The 27,141-nt window shown below is 40.9% G+C and overlaps 1 protein-coding gene across 1 annotated transcript; it reads right to left on the bottom strand.

Moving 5' to 3' along the window:
- Positions 1-698: 698 nt before the first annotated feature.
- PXK (PX domain containing serine/threonine kinase like) lies at positions 699-25,514 on the bottom strand. The gene is given in 15 exon segments (XM_034775388.1): positions 699-1,774; positions 1,776-1,942; positions 11,332-11,394; positions 12,398-12,467; positions 13,123-13,209; positions 14,420-14,497; positions 15,484-15,532; positions 17,924-18,002; positions 18,494-18,611; positions 19,951-20,112; positions 21,279-21,380; positions 21,606-21,710; positions 24,392-24,466; positions 24,932-25,005; positions 25,425-25,514. Coding segments are annotated over 15 exon segments (1,476 nt in total). The 5' UTR covers positions 25,480-25,514; the 3' UTR covers positions 699-1,582.
- Positions 25,515-27,141: the final 1,627 nt, after the last annotated feature.

Genomic DNA, 27,141 nt, shown 5'->3' with positions numbered 1-27,141 from the left:
ACCTGTCCAAAAAACTCTAATCTTAATTATACCTTATTCATTCACCCAGTTTCACCAGAGGGGTAATCCATAATCAAGTCCTGGTAAAAAGGCATCATTTGAAAATATTTCACCACTTTTTTTTTAAAGCAACTGCCACTATTGAGATTAGACAGCTTGACTGCTAAGGGGGCTTAACTTTAGAAATAATGGAACCCTCATTTGGATGTTGAAAGTATAGGTTTAAGACCAGTCCTAACCTGAATAAGGAAATGAGTAGATAGCAAGGTGCTGTGTTTTTAAAAAAAGGAGGCAATAGTGAAATCAGAGAAACTAGACAAGTGCTGTTACTGTTCTAGAGGGAAGCACTTTTAAAGTAAGTAAACTTCTGAACAATGGTTTCAGGAGCAGCTAGTGATTGGTCACCACAGCCGATCACAGTTGTGGCCATGCATCAGTCACTGTCAGCTGCAATACCAAAATATCTTCATGGAGGGAACTGAACAAGCCTCACTCACATACCCAAGGAGCTGAATTCTTTCCCTTCGCTTAGGCTAGTGCTGCATCAGGTTCCTGACTGTCTATCATTTCAGTACTTCTGACCATAGCAAAATGGCCATCTCACTTCACTGCAGGGTGTAGAAGCTTCTGCTATGTTAGATTCTCTATTTTATAGCCCCACTATTTTATTTTAAAAGCAGGAACCCTCATTCTCTGACTGGAGGAATTCCAACAACATTTATTTTAATAAAAATATGACTGAATATATATCACAGGTTACATGAAACTTTATACACAATGACATTCTCTGCATAGTAAACACTGATGTGTACTTGAATTTAAAATGGATTATCTATAATCCTTTAAAGTGCAATTTGTTTAAGGTTTTAAGCAAATCATAGAATAAAATCTTTTCAAGCAGTCAGCATCTAAAACAAAGTGTTCTGTAACTTCCCCAAGAACAAGATTAATTTCATATGGATGCAAATTTTACCTGTGTTGAAAACTCCCCAATCCAGAACTTGTGTTGAATAATCAGTGCCAAATTAATTCCCATTTTATTGCCTGAATTAACAGGCTGTTTGTTTCCCCTGCACATGTGGTAACTGGTACCAGCTACATGTTTTGGGGGGGGGGAGGGGTCATTCCAACAGTGCATTACATACAAGCATGAGCACCATTGTTGAATTTTGGAGTACCCTCCAATGGCAAATATGCCATAGAGACAAAGTTAAATCTACAGTTCCCTCACCCGTGTACTACACTTTTGGATTAAGTGCTTTAAAAAAAATTATCTAAAGCAAATGGCTGATTTTTGATGCAGCAAAAATGTAATGTGCCAACTACAAGGAATTATAGGAAAATAGGGCAGACTAACATTAGATTTTTCAAGTGTATTTGAAACAAGGGGTTGGGTGGAATCAGATGTACTGAGTCAGTATCCTCATGCTTGTTCTTATTTTCAGATCGTAGAAATATTGCATTACCTACCTCCCTCCCCAAAAATCACTTAACTAAAGAAGTTCATTTTAACTGGAATAACTGAAGTCAATAGTTACCACCACGATATGGCAATGTAGTTCAAATGATGTAGTGCTGCTACTCAAGGACAAGGAGAAATAATTTCCCTAGAAAAAGCTGAAATGGCTCTGAACAAACAGCTGCAAAATAATAGACCAGCATGAAGTGGCTGATCACACCTCAACTGAGGACAGTTGTTCATGGGAAAAAATATCCGATCCTGCTGTGAAGAGTTAACTTCAGCTGATCCTGGGAACACTGTAGTCACAGGTGTCTGCTTTCTTCAAAGCTCCTTTCTGAAAGTTTTGAATGGAGCTAAGTAAGGCTTCTCGGCTGGCACTGTCAGCAGGCGAAGGGTCAGGCTGCACTGCCCCATCCATTTGAGGAGGAAGGGGAGGAGGAGCTGCTGGTGGTGGAGGCGGCGGCGGCATAGTTGACACTCCTGTTAAGATGAGACAATTACACAAGAAACCACCACCACAAGATTAGCCAACCAAAAATAAGACCAAGCTGATCTACTAATTGCAGCTGCCTTGCTAGAATAGTAATAAATCAACTAGGGAAGCCATTTACCCAAGTAAATATGCAACTTCTTGAGTATTGCAAATAGGTACCAGGTTGTGGAGAAGGAGGACATAGAAATTAGATGCGAGGAAGACCTAGGAGATCACATCCATCCACCTGTAAGTGCAGGCTATACAGTCCCCTGATAAGAGATCATCTAAGTCACCTTGAAGGGAAGCCCTGGATGCCCCGTTACTTGGAGAATCAGGGGCCAATACAACTACAAATTAGAAGAATCTTACACTGGCCGAGAGGGATGAAATAAATGATTTCCAGGACTTTTCCCTCATCTCTGATTCCTATGGTTTGTTTCTTAGTACTAACATCAAGTGAAGCAATCTGTTCCCAACCTCCCATCTCACAAAGCCAGACCCAATAAATAAAATAGTTGGACTGTGGCACTAAGTCTCTTACTGTTTCCCAGGTGTAGCTACACTGTAAAGTCTTCTTTCCTCTAGTCAGATTATTTTCTAGTCCAGGAGTTCTGTTTTTAGGTCATTAGCTATACATGAAAGTATCAAATGTTATAAATAGACCCATTTTCTAAGAAATAGAAAAAGGCAAGTTCCTATTAAAATTAATTATTGAGCAGTGATATCCTTTTATAGATTACACTGCATCACAAATTCTTACGAGGGCCATGAGCATGAATCACAAAGACCACGGTGCCGGCCAGTGGCATCTTTAGCACTGAAAAATCTTGACTTATTTTGCTACATTCTGTGTTCTAGACCAGTTCTCAACCTTTTTCTGAGTCCCCCTCACCCCCATGCTATAAAAACTCCCCAGCCCAGCTGTGCCACAACAACTGTTTTTTGCATATAAGAGCCAGGGCTGGTTTTAGGGGATAGCAAGCAGGGCAATTATCTGGGGCCCCACACCACAAGGGGCCCCACAAAGCTAAGTTGCTCAGACTTTGACTTTAGCCCTGGGTGGTGGGGCTCGGGGGCCCTGGGCTGCAATCCCACATGGTAGGGCTTCAGCTTTCTGCCCTGGGCCCTAGCAAGTCTAGTGCCAGTCATGCTTGGCGGACCCCCTGAAAGCTGCTCGCTGCCCCAGGCCCATGGTTGAGAACCACTGGTCTAGATCACACATACGCTTCACTTTCTGTAATTCAGTTAGTGTGTCAACTTTACACTCTGACATCAAAAATACACAGACACAACCTCCCTTGCAACTCCACATTACATGGCCATACAAAGTCAGAGCTGGGGAATTTAGTTAAGCTTGGAAGGATTTGATTTTTTAAAATCAGCAAATCTTGGTTAACGTCAATTTCACTGTTCACAAACAGATGAAAAAATATTTCAATGGATAATCAAAATTTGCAGATAAGCCACTTTAATCAGGCAGCTTTTTTGGCCTAAGGTATTTATATTTTGATAAGCTATGTTGACAATTTGTATTTTAACAGCTTAAAGCTTTAACTTTTTGAATGTTAACATCTACTTAAATAATTACTGTCTGACCTCCTCCATTGTCTGCCACCCCCATATTTGCCTGCCACTGAAAACTTAAAATAAACTTAAAATCCATAATTTTGCACAACTGTGAACATTTAACTAAGAATTAAAAAATGCTTAAAAATTAACATTGATATCAGTTGAAATTAAATTCTATATAGATTGAATTCTGCCAAGCCTATTTATAGTGTCCCCTATTCTGTCAGATAATAGGATGACTATTTCCAATACACACATCACATATACTGCAAGGGGTGGAGGAAGTATGATTACATCCAACACCCAGGTACTTTTTTGGTGATAGGAGCTATTCAATAGACAAACTGGAAAGAGGGGAATGGGAAAGATACAGCATTGCACTTAGTCATGCCAGGTTTAGGGTATGTAGAGAACACAGGTGAAAACTGCCATTATCTGACAAGAGGCTAAGGGAAGCAATAGTTACCAAAGCAGAACCACGTGCTGCCATATTTCCATTAACAATACTTAAGGAATTAAGTCACACAGAAGGACATTCAGAAGTTATTCAATGCTCAGCCACAAACAGAAAGCAGGTGACACAATCACTTCCTTCTCAACTTGTTCCATTCTTCCTTGCTGCTGCTTACTCTCAGACTAGTAAGTGGTGGTGAAAAATAAGTGCTGTAATAAAACAAGCTGAGTTCCAGATGGAAAGAACTTTAGTTTGAAACATTTTCAATGTGTGTCAGTTTTAAAGATTGTTCCTATGTGGAAAAATCTACATCAAAAAGGAGAATGTTTATACAAAAACATTTTATTTGGCCAGTGAATAACTGCATTCCTATGGATACTGTACTTCAGACACTTGCACATGGACAAGAGTTTCCCTTCCTCACAAACCAGCACCTCCTGCAATGAAGGAGACAATCCTTTTATGGGAAAACAACAGCCTGTTCCCATGGAAATGTGACTGTTTCAAGTCTTTGTTTTACTCTCCTCCTCTCCAGTAGAAATGTCAGTGTTCAAAGAAGGACTCCCACACTGGGCAAAGTGGGACCATCTCTCTATTACAGAGGGTTGTTTTTTTAACTCCATCCCTCTCTTTGGCAATTGAGCTGGAAGCAAAGTTAATACACATTTCAAAAGCAGAGATGGCCCAAATTCATCACTATGTAATTCACCAACCTACCTGATTTGCTAACTAATGTGCTCGCTTATGATCAGCACAGTGTGGGAAGATACTATGAAGAGTGATACTTGAAATTCATGGCAGAAGGAAGAACAAATCGTGATCCACAGCAAAGGCTGAGGCAGGACGGTAAGCATTAAGGTTGAAGTGGTCAGAGTAGGTGAGGTCATCCCACATCTTATTGTTTAACTTGTGATCAAAGGAATTAGCCGTTAATGATATGCCACAAAGAAAGAGTCAAGAGCATCTGAGTAAGGAACGAGATTGCACGAGAGAGACAAAGCAGAGAAACTGATCAGATACGACAGAGAAGATAACAGACTAAAGAGGCTAAAAGGATGAGTTGTCCAATACCAAATATGAATGATTATGAACAAAAAAGGCAGGACTTCTGCAAGGGGACAATGATAATAGTAACACAGAAGGAAAAAAGGTGTAAACTTGATGAGAACAGTGGTGGAAAAGTCATACATTTAATGATGGATCACTATTTATTAATCAGTCCACGGCACTAATGTTATCTAGTTTCTAGACTGGTTACTGTTTTGAAGGGGAGAGATCAGTTTACTTTTTGTACTTTTTTAGAAAGCCTTTAGAACTCCATACTATATAATGACTGAACTGGAAACAGAACTGCCAGCACCAATGTGCAGTAAGGGGAAAACTCAGCTTTCCTCTATTCCAGAGGCACTTCGGTTGATCTGACAATTTAAATCTGAATTTAGCCTTAACACAGTTGCAACTATTGAAACGGTGTCTAAGTCAGGCGGGAGAACGACGTACAAACATCACATGTGTTCCATTGGGGCCCATTATGTCATACACTTACATGAGTGTCTTTACTGACAGGTGTCTACAGGGTTCCAGGACCTGGACTCTAGTTTATAAAATGTAACAGTTATTTCATTTCAATCAGCACATCTTATAAAAAGTGTCAGCCAACAAGTCATCTGTCTGTCCTTCCTCCCTGCTACTGAGTCATTCTGAGAAGGGAGACCCTGCGGTTAGGTCTGCACTGCAGTGCAAGTTCAGGGTTTGAACTCCGGCTCAGGCCTAACCCCCTTCCATCAATATATAAATTGCACTGAACGTGGGTCCCACTGTCCCATGGGGGTGGAGGGTCTAAGCTGTATTGCTTTGCAGTGTAGACACAGCCCCATTGGGCTCATGCTCTGGGAGTCCACAATCACATGGGCCAACTTTCTTTGTCCTCTGCACAGTCAAGTTTGGTGAACAGTCAGTTTTCTCCACACTGCACCACAAGCAAGGGCGGGAGTGACCACATTTTGGGGAGGGTGCCAAGAATTCTGGGATATGGGTGGTTGGACTTGGGTCCACATAACGCAGCGTAGATGCTGGAACCCCAGGTTGGGACCCAAGGTTCAACGATTCCTAACCTGCGGTTATAATTGAGGGTAGACACTCAAACCCTAGGTTAACAAACCCGGGGCTGCTAACTCGAGTTCTACTAACGCTAGGCTTACACGGCAGTGTAAACTTACCCTTAGAATAGGTCTACACCGCAATTAACACCCCCATGTCGGATCACTCCGGCTTGCAGGGCTGTAAAATTGCTGTGCAGATGTTTGGGCTCAGGCTGGAGCCCAGGCCCCACATTACCGCCCATTGTGGGGTCCCAGAGCCTGGGCTCCAGCCCAAGCCCAAACATCTACATGGCAAATTTTACAGCCCCGCAAGCATGAGTCAGCTGATATGGGCCAGCCGTGGGTGTTTAACTGCAGTGTAGACAGACCCTCACTCACCTAAAGAACTTTGGTGCAGATGCAGCTACTGTCCAGCAGGAAAATACTTTACAATACCTATAGGGAGAAAGTGAGTTGATGCAAGAGTTTGGTTAGCAGGAGGCCTTCCCTACAGATAGATTGGAGGAGGCTGCTCAGGGCCAATGAATCATTTGTTTATCCCTAGGACTTCATGAATGAACACAAACACCTAGCAAGGGTTTTTAGAGTGCCATTTTTGTTAAGAGTTTGTTACAAGGAATTGAAAGTTTATCGGATACTGTAAAGCTGAAGCCTGGACTTGAAACAAAAAAACTCAATAATGGATTTAAAAACTACAGCAATTGTGAAAATTACATGTTTAAAAGGTTGGTAAGAGAATGAGATGCAAACAAAGAAAATCATTTTAGTGATAGTTTTTAAAAGATGCTATATTTAATTAAAATAATTGAAGTAGCTTATGATCTACTTCTTCTTTGTTCCTTTTTTATGCCGTGAGAAGTTCAAGGTCTGTTCAGCTTTCTCATACAGAAACAGAACATCTTTAAAGAGAGAAATCAGCATTAGCTTACGTTACCGATAATTCGTGTTCAAAATGATGTAAGCTCTATTGAAGACAGCAGAAAGAGAAAGAGAGAGAGAAAGGACACGTCATTATTCTGGTTCTAGTGTCATTCAGTCACACTATGTTAGCTGTACAGTTAGTTAGGTTACTCAATGGTTATACTCCTACTTTTTTCTATGAATTAGAATGTATTGGTTTTGAACGGTTTTAAAATGCTCATTATATAAAAATCAGCCAAATAATTGTGCACATAATATAATGAACTACACTTTTCTGTACTAAAATCCTTATCAACTGATGAAACATTATGTTGGTAATCTCACAGACACACATCCATCCAAAAATGCCAAATGTCAAGCTCTGCGGGTCTTGAAAGCACTTTTAGTTACACTAAAGGTACATCTTAGAGTGATTCAATAATAAAACTGTATGAGAAGCAGCCATAGGAAATAAAATCCATTCATTTTGTATGTAACATTCCAATCATTTATTTTTACCCTAAAACATTTAGATTGTGCAGATCAGATACATGCTCAAAAAAGGAAGAACAATTAATGCAATGAAGTTGGCTCATAGTGATGGAAAAGGCAGAACACCAGCACACTGACTGCCAGCAGGACGTCTTTCTCCTTGAAGGATTTAAAGCTAAAGAAAAAACACCCATAGTCAAGTCCAAATCCTGCTCCTGGGGTCAACTCCATTTACAAGTTTAAGGCCAAAAGAGACCATGATGGTCATCAGCTCTGACATCCTGCATCACAAGGCCAGAGAACTTCCCCAAAAAAAACACCCTACAGCAGAGCTTTTGTCAAAACAGCCAATCCCGATTTAAAAATGGTCAGTGATGGAGAATTCACCAGGACCCTTGGGGATTTGTTCCAATGGCTAATTACTCCCACTGTTTATGTCCCATTTCCAGTCTGAATTTGTCTTATCTTCAACTTCCAGCCATTGGATTGTTACACCTTTCTCTGCTAGATTGAAAAACCCATTGTTAAATATTTGCTCCCCATGTAGGTATATAGACTGATCAAGTCACCCCTTAGCCTTCTCTTTGTTAAACTAAATAGACTCAAGGAGCTTAATCTATCACTATAAGGCAGGTTTTCTAATCTTTTAAATCATTCTCATGGCTCTTCTCTGAGCCGTCTCCAATTTTTCAACATCCTTCTTGAATGGTGGCCACCAGAGCTGGACACAGGATTCCAGCAGCTGCACCACTGCGAAATACAGAGGTAAAACAACCTCTCTATTCCTACTCGAGATTCCCGTTGATGCATCCCAGGATCACATTAGCTCTTTTGGCCACAGCATCACATTGGGAGCTCATGTTCAGCTGATTATCCACAAGGACCCCAAAATCCTTTTCGGAGTCACTGCTTCCCAGGATAGAGTCCCCCATCCTGTATGTGTGGCTGACATTCTTTGTTCCTAAGGAAGAAGGAACACCCATGAGGCAATTGGGGCCACTCACATTAGTAAGGGAAATTGAATCGACCAGAGGTGTCATCTTTCAGCCTCTACCTTCCTTCCTAGATAAGCTGGCTCATTAATTAATGCTTACTGGGGTCAGGAGCCATGCAATGAAGAGTGAGTTATATTCCTTTATAGCGTCCTCCATCCCATCGACTTTACGTACAACTCCCGATCACAGAAAATGAATGGATTTTTAAGTGAGAGCAGAATTAATGCAGTCAGGAAAAAAAAACAAAAAACAAAACACTGAACATGCAAGAGGAGGTGACAATCACTCTAGCCAAAAGCTCAGAGCCACAGGAACCTGTATTAGAATCAGCATTTGCCACCACCTAAATAAGGTATCTCAAAAAGATTTAATAGTAAAGCTGAGAGAATAATTTACAACAAGTTTAGTCTCCTCTTAGCAGCATGTCTGTTAGCCAGCCATGTTTTCTGTACACGTTATTCAGATTTAATTGATTAATCTTTTGGAACTTTTTGCTCTATGAACAGACATTTGAGTTATGTTGCTTCGTTGTAATTTATTAAAGTCACATAGTATTGTTTCTGCTCCGTGAGTGGATATGCACACAAGCACTACCGAAACACATTTATGGGTCCAAATTTCTCTGAATACTCATGTATGAGTCTTTGAAATTCACTCTCTGCACTATAAGTGTTGGAAAGCAAACACAAAAGGGTCATGAACATAGCCAAAGGGAAAATCACTGAGAAATTCAGAAGATTATTCATGGATATTTGTTCGCATTGCTCATTATTGTTTGCTAGCAGCTTTAGCAGTGGCAATATTAAAACTAGGAAACAGAGACCAGCTTGACCTTGCATATTTGAGGACTGATTTGCCTTAACCCTGAATGAAGAGAAGGGAGATGAAGGTACATGGCTCTTTGCAGGATCAGGCCCCTCAGTAAGCAATACATTAAAAGTTATTCAAATCCCGCTAGTGGAGAGGCTGCACATTAGGCACCACTGTAAGGGCCTTCACTCCACTTAGATTAGGCCATTAGGTTTCCATTCCACTAGCTGCTAAGTGCTACATGTTCTAATTGCTAATGGGAAGGCACCACAGAAGACAATCTACCCTTACTTCCTCTAATTTAGAGCCATGATGTGGCTAATTCCCCAAGCACAGCACTGAATGTCACTTACCCAGTTCTACCCCAGAGGGTTCAGTACAGCACGCCAGCTACAATATATGAAGATGTCTAAACACAGTTCGTTATTTAGACTCTTAACCCAGTGCTCAACCAGATAATTTTTTCCTCCACAAAGTTAATCAACTGCACTGACATGAACAGGATCCAGACCAGAAATCTAGAGGAGAAAAGCTCGACACCTCTGCCAGTCACCTCACCAATTAGTGCCCCCATGAAACTTTCGTCCTTAGTCAAAATCAGGGAATGGGGAATACAGAATGCTGCTTCTGTAGCCTGTATCTTCTTTCTAAACAACGTTCTTCAGTTGTGTCAGGTTTTTTCCCCATAAGGTCATTTAATGGTTTGATTGCACACAGAAGTGGAAAAGGCATATTCCTGGTGAAAATCAGAGACCCAAGCCCCCATAACTTCCTTTTATAGCTAATATTTGAAGTGAATTTAACCATTAATTAATGCAAAATAAGATAGTCTTTTTATACCATCCTGTATGTATTCAGTTTACAAAAAAATACATTCTTAAATGGTGGCAGTACTAAGAATGCCTGAAACAAATCAGAAGCATCATCACAATTTGCATGCCACAGCACTTTTTGATTAGCACACATGCAGGGACAATTTGCATAGAATCAAATATGTTATGGACTAGATCAAGCAGCCAAGAACACAATGTCAGAAGGACGAGTGACATATGGTAGGGTGTTCATAATAGAGATGACACAGAAGCCCAACACATGCTGAAACTGACAGAGCATATTTCCACATCAATGTCAAGACATGAATCTAAGTAAAAAAAACCCTAACTTCATTTCACAAAACAAAGAACTATTTTCTAAGCACCTATCCGTTTGGGAAAGGTAGAACAGTTTCTTGCATTTTCATTTAATTCCTCTTTTTTTAAAACACATTCAAATCTTGGGGGGGGAGGGGGGAGAAGAGAAGAGAACCCCAACCAAAATGTAAAATAAAAGTTGGCACACCTGGAGGATAACACTTACTTGAATACGGAGCAGATAGTGGCATTCTAGTATCCTAAATCCAGTGGAACTGGAAGACTGAATCCTTCTTAGAGAGGACATAGTTCATAATTCTCATATTCTGAACTTGACACAAAAAACTCTTTGCTGAAGTTTGTGGACTACGGTGTCTTTTAGAAGGTCAATTAGAACAACCAACCAACCCACCCACCCACCCACAGAGTCATTTCCCTAACCAACTAATGTAGCCTAGATGTAGGAGCGGACGTCGCTCAATGCAGCAGGTTCCTTGGACCAGAAATCAGGTGAGCTAGTCACTACTGCATAGGTAGTTGGCATCAATGTTTCTTTCTGAAAATGGATAGTATTAGCACCCTCTAATAATGCTGCTCCTCAGTGAGCCTTACAGAGGATGTCTGGAAAGTACCAATGATGGTAGGGTTAGGGTAGTGCAGATTTAGACTAGCATTTGTATTGTGTGGACAGATTATCTACAGGAGTGTTACAGGGAAATTTGTTAAAGAAGAAGGCTTTGTATGTTACAAGGCTATCTAGGATGCTCAGAAGAATGCAACTGTCTGAACTTTTGTCACTAGATGGTAAATAAATGTCATCTGTAAATTTTTATGGCCAGTCCTTGTCCCCTAAAACTCCATCACCCTTAAGGATATGATAGATCATCTCCTGCCCTAGAAAAACTCAGAAGACAGACCAACACTGCAGTGTCTTTCACTTACCTGCTGTAGAGGGTGGAGTGGGGGACGATGGAGATGTCAGAGGGGAACTTGCCCCAGAGCCAGCTAAACAAAATAAAAACCACAATAACTACAGTTGTGATTTCAGGATTCATTACAGTAACATGGGCCTGCCGAAACAGTCTGATTTTACTGACTGCTTCCACTGAAGTCAATGGCATAATTCCCACAGACTGGAATGGGTTCAGAAGCCGAACCGGTCTGAACGGAGGAGCCGCACAGTGTGGGTGAACAGGTCAGGCTTGACAAACATCTCCGCACTCTCAGAATTCTCCAATGGGGAACACTTCTTGTCAACAGCAGGTAGGCTGCTTTGAAATCCAACAGCATTTAGTCGGAGACTAAATTTTGCCCTCCTTTAGGTGCATGCCACCCACTCCCTGCAGACTCTGATCCCATCTCTCTTCCTAGGAGAGAACTTTCTGGTCAGTTGCTATAGCTTCACCAGTTACTTTGATAGCAGACTGTATTTCACAACTAATTGCTTTCTGGAATAGTTTACACTCTAAGATGGGCACTTCTTCCCCTTGCAAGTCATTTTAGTTAACAGAAACTGGCTGCACTACTAGACAGATCAGCAAGGTGATGGCTTACCCCACACACAGCCATCTTCAGGACTGGACACAGATGCAGTAACACCCCCCCGTAGCTCATGGATTCATTTTAATAACTGCTTATCAAGAAATACAAATTGCAACAATGTTTCCATGTGAAGGATGAAGTATCCAATGGATTGACTGACCAATGCTATTGTAAGCAACACCACACCTTCCATCCAACACTCAGAGAACTAAGTTTATAGTTTTATTAATAGGTGAAAACCTCTTAACTACCAGTGACAATGTTTTTAAACCCACAATTTGACCATGATGAAATAACCAATACTAGGATAAGCTTGTAATAGTCTGTTAGTATACAATAGACAATTCAAAGTGATTTTAGATTTTCTAACCAGCATGCAATTTGATTTTGTTTTTTTAATCCAAGAGAGAGAGAGAGAGAGAGAGAGAGCACGCTGTAAACCTGTTGAAAGGGCTCCGTTAGTTACCTGAATTGTTTGAGTTGCTGTATTTTGCTAAGTGTTCTTCCCCACTTTCGACGGCAGTAAGCTTTGACTTCTTTAAGAATCAAGGGGAGAGAAAAGACAGGAATAAACAGCATTTCACTGCGGGCTCTTACCAAGATGCCTTTGACACATGAGGATTTGCATCAGCCCCCAAAGGGTTATTAGAGCATGCGGGGATCACCAGTGCTTGAACCACACTCTTCCCTCAAGCGTACTCCTGCTGTCGCAGCCCTATGGGCCAACTCTACACCAGCTAGAGAATCGCCCATTGCTGGGGAACATCCCCACCTGCCCACTTTGGGCAGTGATATGGCCCTACTGCCAACCACAACAAGGGCCAGAACCAGAGATGCAGGAAATGTACTGCAGATGCAGGAGATCGCACATTCTGCCGGGGGGGATGGGAAGCTCAGGGACAGGCTGTTCTATGTACTTTAGGCATTCATATAGCCACTCAGTTTCTCTCTTTTAGCTCATTTAAAGTTACTGCAAATCAACTGCGGTCAGCATTTAAACATTGCTGCACAGCGCATTACCTGTCTGCATAGGTCAAAACAATCAGAACAGAGTCTCTCTCTCCACCCCCACCCCCCCATGGGGGGTGGGAGCATATCCACATTATTCTCTCATTTCTTCAGCACATACTACACTTGGAATCTACATACTTCTCTGCACGCCAGAAACTCATGTTAAACAATCCCATTTACCTTTCGTGCCAAGATTTTTCTTTTCTTTTTCTCTTCCTCAGAACCATGGTGAGACTGAGCTCTTGTCAGTCGTCTATGCTGGTGAATCTTTAGAATATGAGAGAGAGACAGAGACCAAAACAGCCCACATGAAATGTACAAAATTTTCATCTGGCAACCTCAGAAAAGGGGAAACACTTGGAGAAAATACTCGTGGCTTTGAATTTTTTTTAAATATTTAGATCTTTGCTACTGGTTTGGGGCCTGAAGACCAGAGTTAAAATAAAGTTAGATTTATAAATTCGTAGGAAACGTTTTGGGAGCCACTCACTGTGGAAATTCCACTAAAGACAATGGCAGCTCCATGCATACAACAGCTGCACAATCAGGCCATGGCTCCTTTACTAGGGAGCGGAGGGGCGTCAAATGTGCTGCAAAAACAAATGTGTTCCAACGATATTCTAGTCCACCACATGGACCGGATAGTCTCTCTCTAAAAAGCATTCTTAGAGCATACATCTCATACTGATCTTTTCCTCAGCTAGAGGTGGGCCTGTAACAAAACCGAAGACAAAAAACACTCCCAAAATTTGGGAAAGCTTGGATCTGATCCTAAGCTTTAAATCTGGTTTCCTTCCCTATAACAGACTGGGGAAAAACCCCGATTCAGACCCCCAAACTTCAGGAAACTTTAGATCTGGACTTTCTGACTCAAGCTTACCTATACCTTTCAACAGCCCTTTGAAGACTACCAAATTAATATTCAAGTACCCAACATAATACAGTCCATTAAGGGGCCAATTGCACTTTTATTTTTAAATGTAAGCGAATAAGAAAACAATATATGGCCAGATTTCCAAACTGTCCTCCAGTTTGTCCATGTATTTAACTGCATGTGCAAAAGCCAATACAGTGCACAAAAATCGTGTGTGTGTCTCTATCATGCAAAAGTGTCGGAAGCCAGGAAGTTTGGCTTCATGCTGTCAATTAGCCATTTTAGCTCATGTAGTTTTTAAATATGATAAAGTTAACTAGAAAAACAAACAAGCTTGTGTTTTCTAATGTAATACTCATGTTCTATCTTACATTGTGCAGCATACCTTTAAGACACCCAAATATAATTCAATTGAAAAAGAATCTGTTCTAAAATGTTTCTTACATCTACTGCAATAGTCTCGCAGGCATACTTCACCTCAGTAAGATTTATTAAACCTATTGATGAAAATCTAACATATCACCATTTGTCATAAAATCTTTGGTTTCAAAGATCAGGGGAAAGAATGTCTGTGGGAAAACCATAGAGCAATGCAGAAGTTACCAATTTCTGTTCTTCAGTGAGTCTCTTTTCTATGCATTCCTTGGCAGTTTTCAATGCCTCTTTTAACTTTGTGGGAATCTGGTAAAGGAAAGAAAATAATCATGGTATGAGATGTGCCAAGCAGAATTAACACAGCTTCACTGCCATACATCCACTTTTAATCTGAGGAATTTCTGGATCTATGATGAGGCCCCAGGTTCTAACATTGATTGTTTAATGAAGATAACGGTGTATCCACCTAGACCACATGGGATTTCTGCAAGCACTGCTCCCTCCAAACCTGGCTGCAAGCCTCAACAGGAAAAGAGCATGGTGTAGGATGGAGGAGTTAAGACCAGTGTTAATCTAGCAGCTGTTCAGATACAAGGGGCTTCAGATCGGACTGTGGACTAGCTGATGGTTTAGAGTGGTTCTGTTGATTTCTTACGGGAAGGTTCCAATCAGTGGCAAGGAGATCACGCTCCCATGCAATCCTGCAGGAGTCTGTTTTCACCATTGCTGTTGAAACTACTTGTACATGGCAAGTAGTTGGTAAACAGACATGGCGCCGGATCTATATTAGGTTACTCATGCTTTGAAGAGATTGTTTATGAAGTTCACATTTGTTCATCTTATAACAAAGAACCACCAAAGAAAATCTTGCTGTTTACTTCTCTTGTCCACTATGTACAAGACACTTCTTTTCTGAGGGACAGTTTGAGGCATCTGCAGAATTTGGTGCTGAGTGCTCCCCCACTATCCCTAAACCCTGAGTTTGCTTTACGTTTGGGTCAGTGTTCACAGTAAGGAACAGCAACTACCATCATCCTTAAGAAAATCTAATGAGTAAAACATACAAGTGTCCCAGGGACATTTCAATGAACGAATCCAATAAACAAGCTCCCTTGCTAAGTGCTGCTGAAAGAAACAGCAGCACTGGTGCCTTGGCAGCCCTGAACAGAGCCAAGCATCCATCTCATTCACCCAACCCCCCATTTCAGATTGATAGCACCAAGGCCCAAAGCCAGCCACATAACCACACAGTCAGCAGTAATTCATGATACGCCAGTGTCGTTCACTTTTACCTTAAACTGTGGTTTCTCAGAATTCGTTAGTAGAATATCACTGAATAATCTGAAAGGAAAGAAAAGTTCAAGCTGGTGTGTTATTTCCAAGAGACAGACAGGATCAAGAAGAGAATGCAGCATTACCACCATCCCCTCTACTGCTGCTTATTCTTTGCACTAAGACAAAGTGGATTGGACCAACTTCTGCTGGTGAGAGACAAGCTTTCGCGCTCACACAGAGCTCTTCTTCAGGTCTTTGCACTGGCATGTATATGGTGCTTTTCATCCAGAGGGTCATAATGTACAAATAGCAATCCTCCCTGACACGTAGCCACCTCTGATGTGGAACATGCAAGACTAGCTAACAGCTTTAGGAGGAGACCAAGAGAGACACTGACAGCTGAAACAAGGTAATTTTAGTTAGGCAGACCAGACTCTCCCAAAGCCAACTCTCCCTTTGCTTAAAGTGGCATAATGACTACAGGGATCAGGTGGTTTTTTTGGGTACACTGCATCTAAAAGATCACTCCTCTTTGACAAGAAGCTCTCTCTTTGCACAGTCATTATATATTCAAAGCAATAAAGAGCAAGGAAGACATCTGAGTAAAGCTTCACATTTCCGTTTACCTGGATTTTAACACTCCAGTTAAAGTAATTGAACAAGGAAAAAACATTTCATTCAATCCCACTAGACAGCAGCAACAATACAAATGATTAATCCTCTTTTCAGAGCACAGGGGAAGTACACTAGAGGGCAATGTTGTTATAATATTCCTATTTTCAGACTATTTCCAGCTACTTTCTATTTCTTTTTGAAAACACAGTAGAAGGTTGTCCAGTGAAATGTCAGAGTTAAATCCCCTGTGACCAATAGTTTAGAATTTTGACACTATTGCAGATCACCACATGTTTACACAAAAGTGATGAACTTCTCCAACATCCCAGATCCAGACACTCAGGAACAATAGTAGGTAGAAAATTCAGAGAAAGGTGTGATAAAGTTGTCAGAGTCCCTTTAAAACCTACTTGTGAATTTCTTCCCCACTCCCCCCGACCCCCGCTTTTTAATTATGTGCCCTTGCCAAAATTAAACAAACTCTTTCTACAGAATAGAATTTTATTCAAGGAGAGAGAGAGGTTTATTTTTATTGTATTGGCATGTATATGAACCCAGAACCTACACATTCCAAATCATGCTGCATGTACACATCAGGTTAGACTGGACATGGATGATGATCTTCTCTAACTCATGACCTTTATAAATTCTTACACCAATACCATTTCCCTGTTGTCAGATTTCTGTTTATTTCCTCTCCCCCTCAAATAAAAAAAGAAGAAAGACGACAAAAGACAAGACTGCACTGACCCTTTCCCACCAGAGAATATGGAACTCTACAACACGCCCCAAAATGTGTGGCAAGCTACACACCAGGGGACTAGGCCACAATTCTAAAGGACAGAATATTACACTTTTGCCCACTCCCTATTTTGAGCACAAACATTGAACAAAGCAATAAAATCTACTTTGTTAATCACATTGCAGGCTCACTGCCAATCAAATCTATTAAGGATCACTTCTGCATTTTAGACGTTTTCTTATCATCCCTCCATGTACTTTTGCATGTGTTCGTAATGGATGGCTGGGCCCATTTAAATAATTACTGCAACATGCTCTGTACATCGGGCTTATATTTTTCAGGGTTAATTACTTCCCTTTTTGGGGGATTTATTTTTAGCAATTTGAATTTTATATAGAGGTCCAAAATCAGAGGTTTTCAGGGCTCTCTTTGAACACCCTATAATAAGTAAGTAAGTAAGTATGTATATAATATAATATTATATATTTACTCATTACAGAAATAAATACTGTAATGAATAATCTCTTGTAATGTTCCCTGGCATACTTTAACATAGAACCAATTTAAATAGCACTATGCTAAAGTGCACTAGGGAACTTTTAGTGTACATCAGTAAGATCTACATGGACCAATTAACATGCAGCACATTAGTGCACTTTAGAAATCTCACCTGAGTGTTCCACATTACTGCTCTATATAGACAAGCCCTTAGATACAAGAAACCATTTCCAGTGGGGTTTTTTGATAAATGCCAATTTTTTCTTTTTTTAATAAAATAAGGAGTGTTTTATGGATGTTTATTAATTAAAGTTGAAAAATCAGAAGTCCTTCATTAAAATGCAAACACCACCTGTGCGGGTGAATGTATTATATGCTACAATGTAGCAAGGGTCAGAATAATTTAAGGAACATCGTCCATATTTTACAAGTGACGTACATCAAATAAAGTTAGACCATTAATGCTCTCATTTAGGAGAGGTTATTCCTCCGCACCAAAAAAACCCTTTATTATGAATGATGAGAGCACAGAGAAAGCTTTGCTCATATTAATATAATTAACAATACTAAAGTCTACAAAAAACAAGGCAACGAGAACTTACGACATCTGTAAGATCTTGGAGACAGCTGGCATACCATTCTTTAGGGCTTCACAGGAGAGTAGGGATTCCAAAACAGCCACTTTAAAAAGGAAGGAAAGAAGGAAGGAAGGAAGAGAAAGAATGGGCAGATTTTTATACAGCAGGAACACATTTGCTAACATTGCTTTCCTTGGTTCGGGATAAAAAATTAGGCACTGTTGTGTAACACTCCCTAACTAACCTTTCAACTAAAACAGTTCAGGAGCAGTAGATATTACTTTTACCAGATGATCAGAAACTGTGTAGTAAAGAAAGAATAATAAAGCAACTCAGTGTATCTATGTGCCATATATATTTCTTCAGGGAAAAGGCATCTCACAACACAGAAACGTACAGGTATGGTACATTTTCTATTGTAGTTAATTTAGTAAATAAATTATCCAGCCTCAGAACTCTCCTTCTAAAGCTACAAGACATATTAAGTAGGTTTCTAGTATAGTCGAATATGTCCTTTATAGTTGGATTAAAAGAAAGGCAGACAATTGAAGTTACTTTAAACAGAGACTAATACCTCCCCAGTAGTATACTGACCGACTGATGCGGATGGAGCAGGAGGGAAGCCGTCCACTGGGATTGAATCTGGAGGTCTCCCATACGTCATTTCATACAGTAAGTGACCAAAGCAATGTACATCAACACCTTCTAAAGTCTAGGAAGACAAAAGCCCAGCTTGCTAGAATCAAACAATTTTGCACATTTCAGTTTCAATATTTACAATGCTCCATTAAAGAAGGATGGGCTTGTGGTTAGGGCACAAGACGGAGATACGGGTTCAATTCCTAGTTTTGCCACCAAACTGTGTGACCTGGGGCAAGTCCCTTAGTCTCTGTGCCTCAGTTCCCCATTGATAGGCAAAGCATGAGAGGATTGGGATTATGTTTATCTTTTCTATTTAGATGCTAAATTTGGAGGGGAAGAACAGTTTTACTATGTACACAAACTGCACCTAGCCCAAATGGCTTCTCTAATAAAATAACCCCTTCACAAGTCATCTATTTGGCATTTTCAGTTGCAGGTGACAACTCAGCTAATTAACCTAATAATTGACCTATTTTCTGTTCACACAACCCTTATTTCTACAAAATATAGATTTTTGAAAACCATAATACTGAAAGGAAATCTTGAGCTAGCGCATTTTTCTATTATTCAAACAGTAAACGCAGATTTAATATACTATATATAAATGTAATAGTAATAGTACACATACCCATACCACCACACACCCCACTGATTTCCAACTAGCCAATAAGTAGATAAAAAGGAAAGTATCCAAAGAAAGAACTATTTGTACAAAATACCAGAGAGTTTAGTGCATTTGGCTTAATTTTAGCATAGTGAACTAAGTGTTAATAGAGGATGTTCACTGGCTTTTAGATTTATGTTAGTAGCAGACATATCTGTGGCTGCACTTATTGGCTAAGACTAGTAAGTTTTGATGGCACTGACAGTTAATATAACCGTGAACTTTTGAAAGTTTCTTTGGCAACTCAGTACAACTGTTGAACAAGGTCAGCAGCTGTCCCATGTGATACCTTATGTAATTTATTACAATGAGTACTTGAGGGCAAGGCAACATACCAGTTAAACGCTTGCAAGTTCTACAACAGGTCAGATTTCCCAACAGAGGGGAAGTTAGGTCTAGCTTCTCTGTAGACACAGTCTACTGTTGATGTGCAAATCAACAGCTGAGAAATAACCTGCACCAACCCCTGCCCAACTTATGAGTTTTCAAGAGCCAGACATCTACATAATGTCTCTAGTCCATTCATCTTAGAGAACATTCTCTATTTCATTCCAGAGAGATATATGCTAACTTGAGCTGATGCCTACCGAAGTCGTACTTTCTACAACAGCATTAAGGTCACTTTTCAGGGTTGATAAACTATTGTAATATCTTATTGTCAAGTACAAATTGTTTTACTATCACCTCTACGATGATTTTCACGTAGGAAATATCTATTTATTGCTTTATATTTTAAGTGACTTACATTAATTTTCCGAAATTGTGAAAAATACGATCGATAAAAGGATGGGAGTCCCAGCAAGGAATTCTCTAGATCCAGCAACCTGCACGTATCACCGTCCAACATCACGTTGGAGGAATGTAGATGCCCATAAGGAAATCCTTTTTCATGCAAAAATTTTAATACCTGAAAGATCAGCGAAAAGTGTCACTGCGAGGACATCTGTTTGGACGATTGTCAGATAATGTTTGAAGTGTACTTAAAAGACTGCACAATGGATGGACCAGCTCCCCAGACTCTGGATCTTTCATTTTCCCCCATTCAGCTCCCACCTTCTAGCCACACGGTCACAGAGTCAAGCCACCTTCTACAGCTCTTCATTCAGATTGGGACTGGCACCACCTGTATGATATCACTCCTCCCTAGACCTCACCTGGTGGTTTCCCCAACCCATCAGGCGCTAAAGGTTCATGTTCTCACATTCCTCTCTAACAACTGTTTCCTCTACCCACTTCAATCAGAAGTAGAGATTTAAAAGGATGCTGCTGACTTTAATTTTTTCTTTAAAATTTACTGATTTGGAAAAATTCCAGTTTCTGATGGAGCACCCTTTTAAGTACTAGAGCCTGATTTTCTCAAAAGTTACCCTTATTAGTGCTTTTATGGTATCCCTACTCCGGTCTATAGTTACGGGTCTTTCCGGCAAGAAAAAAAAGGTAGTTAACTTAGTCCCCAGCGCAGCAAATGGATCCACATGGGCAGACCCTGGCACCTGTGCAGAGCGCCAGTTACATCACAACGGGGGCTCCATGCCAGGATAATGGTCTGCACACAAGGATCCAATTGCAGGATAGAGGCCCAACTATCAGGGCTGGCTCCAGCTTTTCTGCCACCCCAAGCAGCAAAAAGAGTGGTGGCACTTCAGCAGCAGCTCAATCGTGCCACTTCTTCTGTGGCAGTTCGGCGGCGGGTCCCCCCCTCTTCCTCTTCGGTGGCAACTCAAAGAGGAAGAGAGGGAATGAGGGACCTGCTGCCGAGTTTCCGCTGAGGACCCGGACGTGCCGCCCCGATACCGGATGGAGTGCCGCCCCTTTGAATTGGCCACACCAAGCCCCTGCTTCCTCCGCTGGTGCCTGGAGCCGGCCCTGCTAACTATATAGGGGACTACACTGAACTGACTACACACAGTGTGGCCAAATGTACAAAATAAACTAACTTCAAAAGGATACAACATTTGTAACTCCCTTCCATTAGAATAATCCCAGCTGTTAATTAGGAGATTTTCAAGCCGTTAATTATGAGGATATTAACCCTTTAGTCACAAATGCATTTTAGACAGTAAAAGGAGTTACCTCTAATATTTGTCTCCCAAATGTTTTTATTTGCTGAAGTTCAAGACCTTGAATTTTTTTGGGATTGCAGTACTTCTTCAGGAATGGGTCTTTTGGTTTTGCCTTTAAAAAAAATAAAAATAATAATAAAAAAAAAGTACACAGCTATTAATGAACATATAAAATGCCATGCTCGTACTAAGCAATTATAAAGAAGAAAACTTAAGTACTCTTGATTTACTCAACATAAAAAGCACTTTAGAGTGTATATTAATAATAGTATAAAGACCATAAAGTAAAAAAACATGGCAGAGCATTTTGCTAAAAATCAGTGCCATTGTACAGTACCTTATAGATAAGGTCCTTTAGTGTTCCCTTCTCATTGAATGGTCTAATTACCAGTGCCGAGGATTCATTGGCTGTGGCAAAAGTGACTTTGTAAACGTAGGGATGCTGCCAAAAGAAGAAGCTATTAAGAAGATTCATACATCTTAATGTGGATTACAGTAAATTCATGCTAGATTCATTTACTAGAGAACAGATATCCTAAAGTAATATCATGCATTTGAATTATTTGTTTATCAAAATGACAAGCCAGAGTCTGTAGTCACATCTGCTTAACGGACCATTACTTTAGTCTTAAACCAAGGGCAAACATAACAAGTATTTTATTCAGCTTCCACTGAAGTAGACAGGAATCTTATTACCAATTTCAGCAACAGCTGGATCAGGCCCTAAATTAGTAACTCACACACAGGGACGTGCACAGGAATTTAAATCTAACTGCATTTGAAGCAGCATGTTCTGTGCTCCTGCCACAGCCCTGGGGCTGGAGGAGCTTGCTTTGCCCCCTCCAATTATTGGGGGAGGGGTGCCCAGGCCCCTGCTTGCCCCCCCCCCCCCCAGTGCACACCCCTGCCCACATATGATAAAACAGATGTACTCCAACTGGAGATGACCAAGCACAGGGTTCAGGGGAATTTGGTGGGCATCAAGGGAAGTTAGGAGGTTGCAAACTTCATTACCTGCGCTCTTCCTCATGATCTCTTACACTGCAGTCACTAGCTTGTTGATAAAAAAGATTAAGGGTCCAAGTCCTGTAAACACTCATGCAGGTGAGTAACTTTAAGGGGAGTTTAATGGGACTATGCTGCATAAAATGTTGTTGGAGCTGTGTTGGTCCCAAGAGATTAGAAAGACAAGGTGGCTGAGGTAATCTTTTATATTTGGACCCACTTCTGTTGGTTAGAGAAACAAGTTTCTGAGCTTACACACAGCTCTTCAGATCTGGGAAACTTACTCACACTTGGTCAACACCACACACTTACTTTGGTATAACTGGGTCGCTCCGGGGTATGAAAAATCCACACTCTTGAGCAATGTAGTTATACCAACCTGAACCCTCCCCCATATAGACAGCACTGTGATGGCGGGACAGCTTCTTCCACTGACATAGCTACTGCCTCTTGCAGAGTCATTGAGCTGACAGGAGAGCTCTCCCCCATTGGCTTAGATTGTCTTCACCAAACACACTACAGCAGCGCTGCTGCATGGATGTACATTTGTACCATAGACCTGCCCTTAGTGTCTCACAGCTAAATACAAGATGGAACAGATCGTTTAGTGTAAGTAAGTAGTTGAATGGTCCCTTGAAATGGTCCCTTGAAATGTTAAAATGAAGTGGCCTGTTATGTTCCCTATGACTGAAGGAGTATTAATGGGCCAGGTCACCTTGAGTAGTCCCTTGAAATATGTATTAACTATTTATGCTAAACAATCTGTTCCATCTTGTGTTTAACTGTGAGACACTGAATGTGGTTATGTCTACATTAGAGCACTTACAGCCTGCACCACTGTAGTGCTTCTGGCGAAGACGTTCTCAGCCAATGGGAGAGGGCTCTCCTGTCAGCTTAATGATTCCTGCCTCCATGAGAAGCAGTAGCTATGTCAGTGGGAGAAGCTCTCCAGCCAACATAGCGCTGTCTACACTGGTGCTTAGGTCAGTATAACTCACTTTGCTCAGGGGTGTTGATTAATCATCTGTTATACTGAAGTAATTTGTAGCAGAGACAAGGTCTAAGTTTCCCAGACCTGAAGAAGAGCCCTGTGTAAGGTCAGAAGCTGGTCTCTCTAACCAACAGAAATTTGTCCAATAAAATATATTACCTGAGCCACTTTGTCTCTATTTATGCTGGATAAAGTTACTCATGGGTTTGTGGGCTCAGGCCCTAGATTTGCATAGTTCAAGACTAAGAATTCACAGCACTAGTTTCATAACCTTTTCAGAAATTAATATCACTCACTAGAGTAAGAAGAAGTGGGCTGTAGTCCATGAAAGCTTATGCTCTAATAAATTTGTTAGTCTCTAAGGTGCCACAAGTACTCCTGTTCTTTTTGTGGATACAGACTAACACGGCTGCTACTCTGAAATCAGTGCAAGTGGGCACTATTTACTTTCTGCTGACAACTTTGCTTGAAGGATTGGAAAAAACAACCATACCCATTTAAAACTTGGCTGTAAGAATTAGCCCCAAAGTGACACAGCAAAAAGCAAGAGAGTCTGAAAGTGGAGACAGGCCGCACAGGACTCCTTTGGGGTCAGCAAATACCATTCCTTATTCAGATAGAGTTACTACAATTGGATCCTGCCATGTGGTGTTCCCTGGAACATCGGAAATAAGAGCACTGCCTCTAGGCTACTGACAGATTGCAGACAGAGCACAGAGGATCAAAACACATTTCACTGATATCCATTAGATCCTCAGGACATCTGATGAGTTGTTAAACAATTAAATGTATAGACAGCACTATTGTGAAAGCCTGAAAATCTTGGACATTTACAATCAAAGCTGATGCTAACTCTAAGTATTATGGAAAGCTAGGAAGAGAAAAAACACAGCCGCCATGACTGACATTTCTGGTACTGCTACTTTCCTGGGCGATTACATATTACCTCACCAGGGTGCAGGAGGCTTAACTAGTATTTGCAAAGGCTTTGAGCTCCTCAGATGAAAGCAGTTTTATAACAGTACACAATATTATTATATTAGACTGCATACACTTTTTCAGGATTAGTCCTCATCAGGGTTAGTTTTGGGTTGGCTCAGTTTAAGAGTCATCAAGGTAACACTCACAGAACAAGAAGGAAGAAGTTTCACAGCACACTGGAAGTCTTTATCAGACAAGTATTTATCAGGGCCAAAGTCAGCCTAGAAATGAATACAAACAGTAAGGCATCAGCTGACAAATATACAGAAAAAGATGGAAGGATTTTCACTTAGTTTGCTCACAAGTTACTAAAACAGCTGCTTCTTAAAAATTTACCTCTAGAGTAAAAGAGGGCAAATTCTAATGCAAGGTAATGCTTTATACATTATGAAAAGAAAAATTCTAAAAGCTAAACTAGCTCACAAGTGGTTCACACTGCCACTTAGAGCTGGATCCCAAGCACCCAAGTTTACATGTTTCTGTTATTCACAGGCAAGATCTGATAAAACACTATGAAGTTAGGCTTCACTAAAATAAGATCTTGAGGATGAACTCAAAACATTTATTACTTTTGTTGGGGATGAAGGCAACCACACAGAGGGGTTTTATAATGCTGCTTTGACTAGTTCATTTACAGTGATCTTGAAGAACCTGAAAGTGGGATGAAATTTAAGATCCAAGCATACCCAGCTTAACATTAGTCGCTCCTTTGGTTGATTCTTACTCTTCATTAAGAAATACCTCTTACGTATTCGCCAACCTAGAAGGAAAAAGTTTTCATTTTTGTTTTTAAAAAAAGCTACTGAATCACGGTAGGGTTTATGTGCTCACTCTCTATTATGCTTCTCCAATAAGAAAATTCTTGTAGATTTACAAAGATCTCTATCAGTAGGGCATTATACCAAACACATACCAAAATTATGTCAATGTGGAAAGATACATACATAATTTAAGGTTTCAATGCTTAGTATGATCAGTGGTAAGACTCCAAATTCTTCATAAAATTCAGTTCCATATACATAATGAGAATGCTCTTCTAACTTGGCTCAAACTGCCACCATAATTCTCCATTTTAATTGAGTCTCCTTCACAAAGAGAGACACCCCCCCTTCCCCCCGGAACAGTAACATGGCAGCCATGTCTCTCCTTGACCAGAGACCCAAACTGCCCATTTCTTACCTATATCTTTTAGGGGCTCTACCACCTCCCACTTTGGCTCCGACCGGAAGAACATCGAAACATGCTGTAAGGCAATTTCTGCAAAGAGATTTTTAAAAGTCTGTTAATTATACACATATTGCTGAATGTTCAGAGTCAGAAGCAAACCCCAGGGATTCAGGCTTTGCTTCACACATAACAAGGCAGCAAAACTGTTTTTTCTATTAAAGGAAGTCACAAAACATGGCTAAAAAGTGTTTTGAGCTTTTAACCTGAAGTAGTTTAGATCTTCCAAGAGAAGAGTGTATATCAGCTGGCTTACGGAACACAAAACTTCATGTGCTAACATTTCCTCTGCACTAGAAACGGGCCTAAGCCACAAGATCCAAGACACCCCCAGAGACAGGTCAGATCCAGATCCAAAGCTCATGGTTTGGATTTCCCCACGTCTGGTCTGCCTCACAACAGGGCATTTCTTGGTTATTCACCTTTATGCCAAATTTTAAAACCTTACATTAATTCTGCCATTACCATCTCTGGAGATATTTAAGAGTAGGTTAGATAAATGTCTATCAGGGATGGTCTAGACGGTATTTGGTCCTGCCATGCGGGCAGGGGACTGGACTCAATGACCTCTTGAGATCCCTTCCAGTCCTAGAATCTATGAATCTATGTACAAACTATTCATCTATTTATTTTACTTCTTGCTGCTCTGCTCCTGCAGAGTAACAGGGGCGGACTAGTGCAAAGGCACTTCCTTCCCTGCAGACATTCTGCTGGCAGCATCCAGCGAGCAATTATGAAAAAATGAAACCAGTCCAGATTACTTGAGACAGACAGCACTCCCCCACAGCTGGAAAGGCAACTCTGTTAGGAGTTCATAAGGTGATTTAAGAGAAACAATCATTAGGGAAAGCAGGCAAACAATGAAACTTCTCTAATGTCACTGATCTTGACAGGGACAAATAGTGCGAGTGAATAAGGATGCAGGGTTTTAGATTTTATTTGACCTGTTGTGTATTATTTTCCTGTGACCATTTGTGGAAACATGCTTGGAGAAGAGAAAAATGGTGCAACAGTCATTGTTTATTGGTACAACAGTAACTTAAAGTAATGCCACACTAATGGGGTCTGCCAAGATCACAGGCAGTGACTTAATCATTATTAATTCCCCTGGTACTTGCTGTAACAGTAATCTTGATGAACTTGCTCTGAATTAATATGGATGTCAGAATACTTCTTACAGGATCACCACTGTTTGTTCAGTGGTAACTAGATGAGCTGATATTTTAATGTATTACTTATATTTTAGGTCTCCTCCATAGCTTAACATAAATGTCAAAGAAGGTTTAGGGAAAGGCAGTTCACTGTATGCAGAGACAACAGACACTAGGACAGGACTGGCCAAACTTACTAACCCGCAGAGCTGTATAGGACAATCTCCAGACGTTCGAAAGCTGGGGCGTGCCTGAGGGGACTCAGCCCCACTCCTGCTGTGAAGCCCTGAGCCCCAGCAAGTGTGCCCCAAAGGGCTGAAGCCCCATGATTCCCCTCCTCGCTGGGCATAAGCCCCTACTCTGCCCCCCGCTGCAAGGCAGGTATCTCAAGCTCCTCCCACCCCTCAAAGTCAGGTAGATGGAGAAGGGGGTAGCAAGCGGGGGGGCTCCGCAAGCCGCACTTTAACTGGAAAAAGAGTCACATACAGCCTGCAAGCCACAGTTTGGCCACACTTGCACTA

Source organism: Trachemys scripta, chromosome 7 (assembly GCF_013100865.1).
Source record: "Trachemys scripta elegans isolate TJP31775 chromosome 7, CAS_Tse_1.0, whole genome shotgun sequence".
Taxonomy (NCBI): Eukaryota; Metazoa; Chordata; order Testudines; family Emydidae; genus Trachemys; species Trachemys scripta.
This window is presented reverse-complemented; position numbering and strand designations above follow the sequence as displayed.